Genomic DNA, 382 nt, shown 5'->3' on the forward strand with positions numbered 1-382 from the left:
GCGGGTTTGAGGCCGCAGGTTTCACTGCCCACCCAAGAGCTGCTAAGGCCCATTTTGAATCTGAGATTCTTCCTATTTTATATTAAACAAAGACCAATCCCGCCCAAGCACAGAAGGGAAGGGCAACAAGTATGAATCCTTCTCCCAGTCTGTTTTCTTGTCCCTTTTCCAGGGAAGGCTCTGTTATGCTGCAGATTGATGTGGATACTGAAAGAGGTGGATTGAGAGTGAATGAGAACTTCCTCGTGGATTTTGGGAAGGAGCCCGATGGGCCTGTCCTAGCTCACGAGATTCGTTACCCTGGCGGAGACTGCACCTCTGATATCTGGATGTGACGGTTGGCGGGAGCTGCTTTTGGTTTTGTTTTTTCTTTTTCCCTCCC

At 49.2% G+C, this 382-nt stretch overlaps 1 protein-coding gene across 1 annotated transcript in view; it reads left to right on the plus strand.

Annotated features, from left to right (window-relative positions):
• SELENBP1 (selenium binding protein 1) overlaps nt 1–355 on the plus strand; it is a 6,279-nt gene extending 5,924 nt beyond the window's left edge. The window contains exon 12 of the mRNA XM_009870846.1: nt 173–355. Within this exon, the coding sequence (XP_009869148.1) occupies nt 173–335 (163 nt within the window). The 3' untranslated portion in view covers nt 336–355. The remainder of the gene's footprint in view (nt 1–172) is intronic.
• The last annotated feature ends 27 nt before the right edge of the window (nt 356–382 follow it).

Source organism: Apaloderma vittatum, unplaced genomic scaffold, assembly GCF_000703405.1.
Source record: "Apaloderma vittatum isolate BGI_N311 unplaced genomic scaffold, ASM70340v1 scaffold9156, whole genome shotgun sequence".
Taxonomy (NCBI): domain Eukaryota; kingdom Metazoa; phylum Chordata; class Aves; order Trogoniformes; family Trogonidae; genus Apaloderma; species Apaloderma vittatum.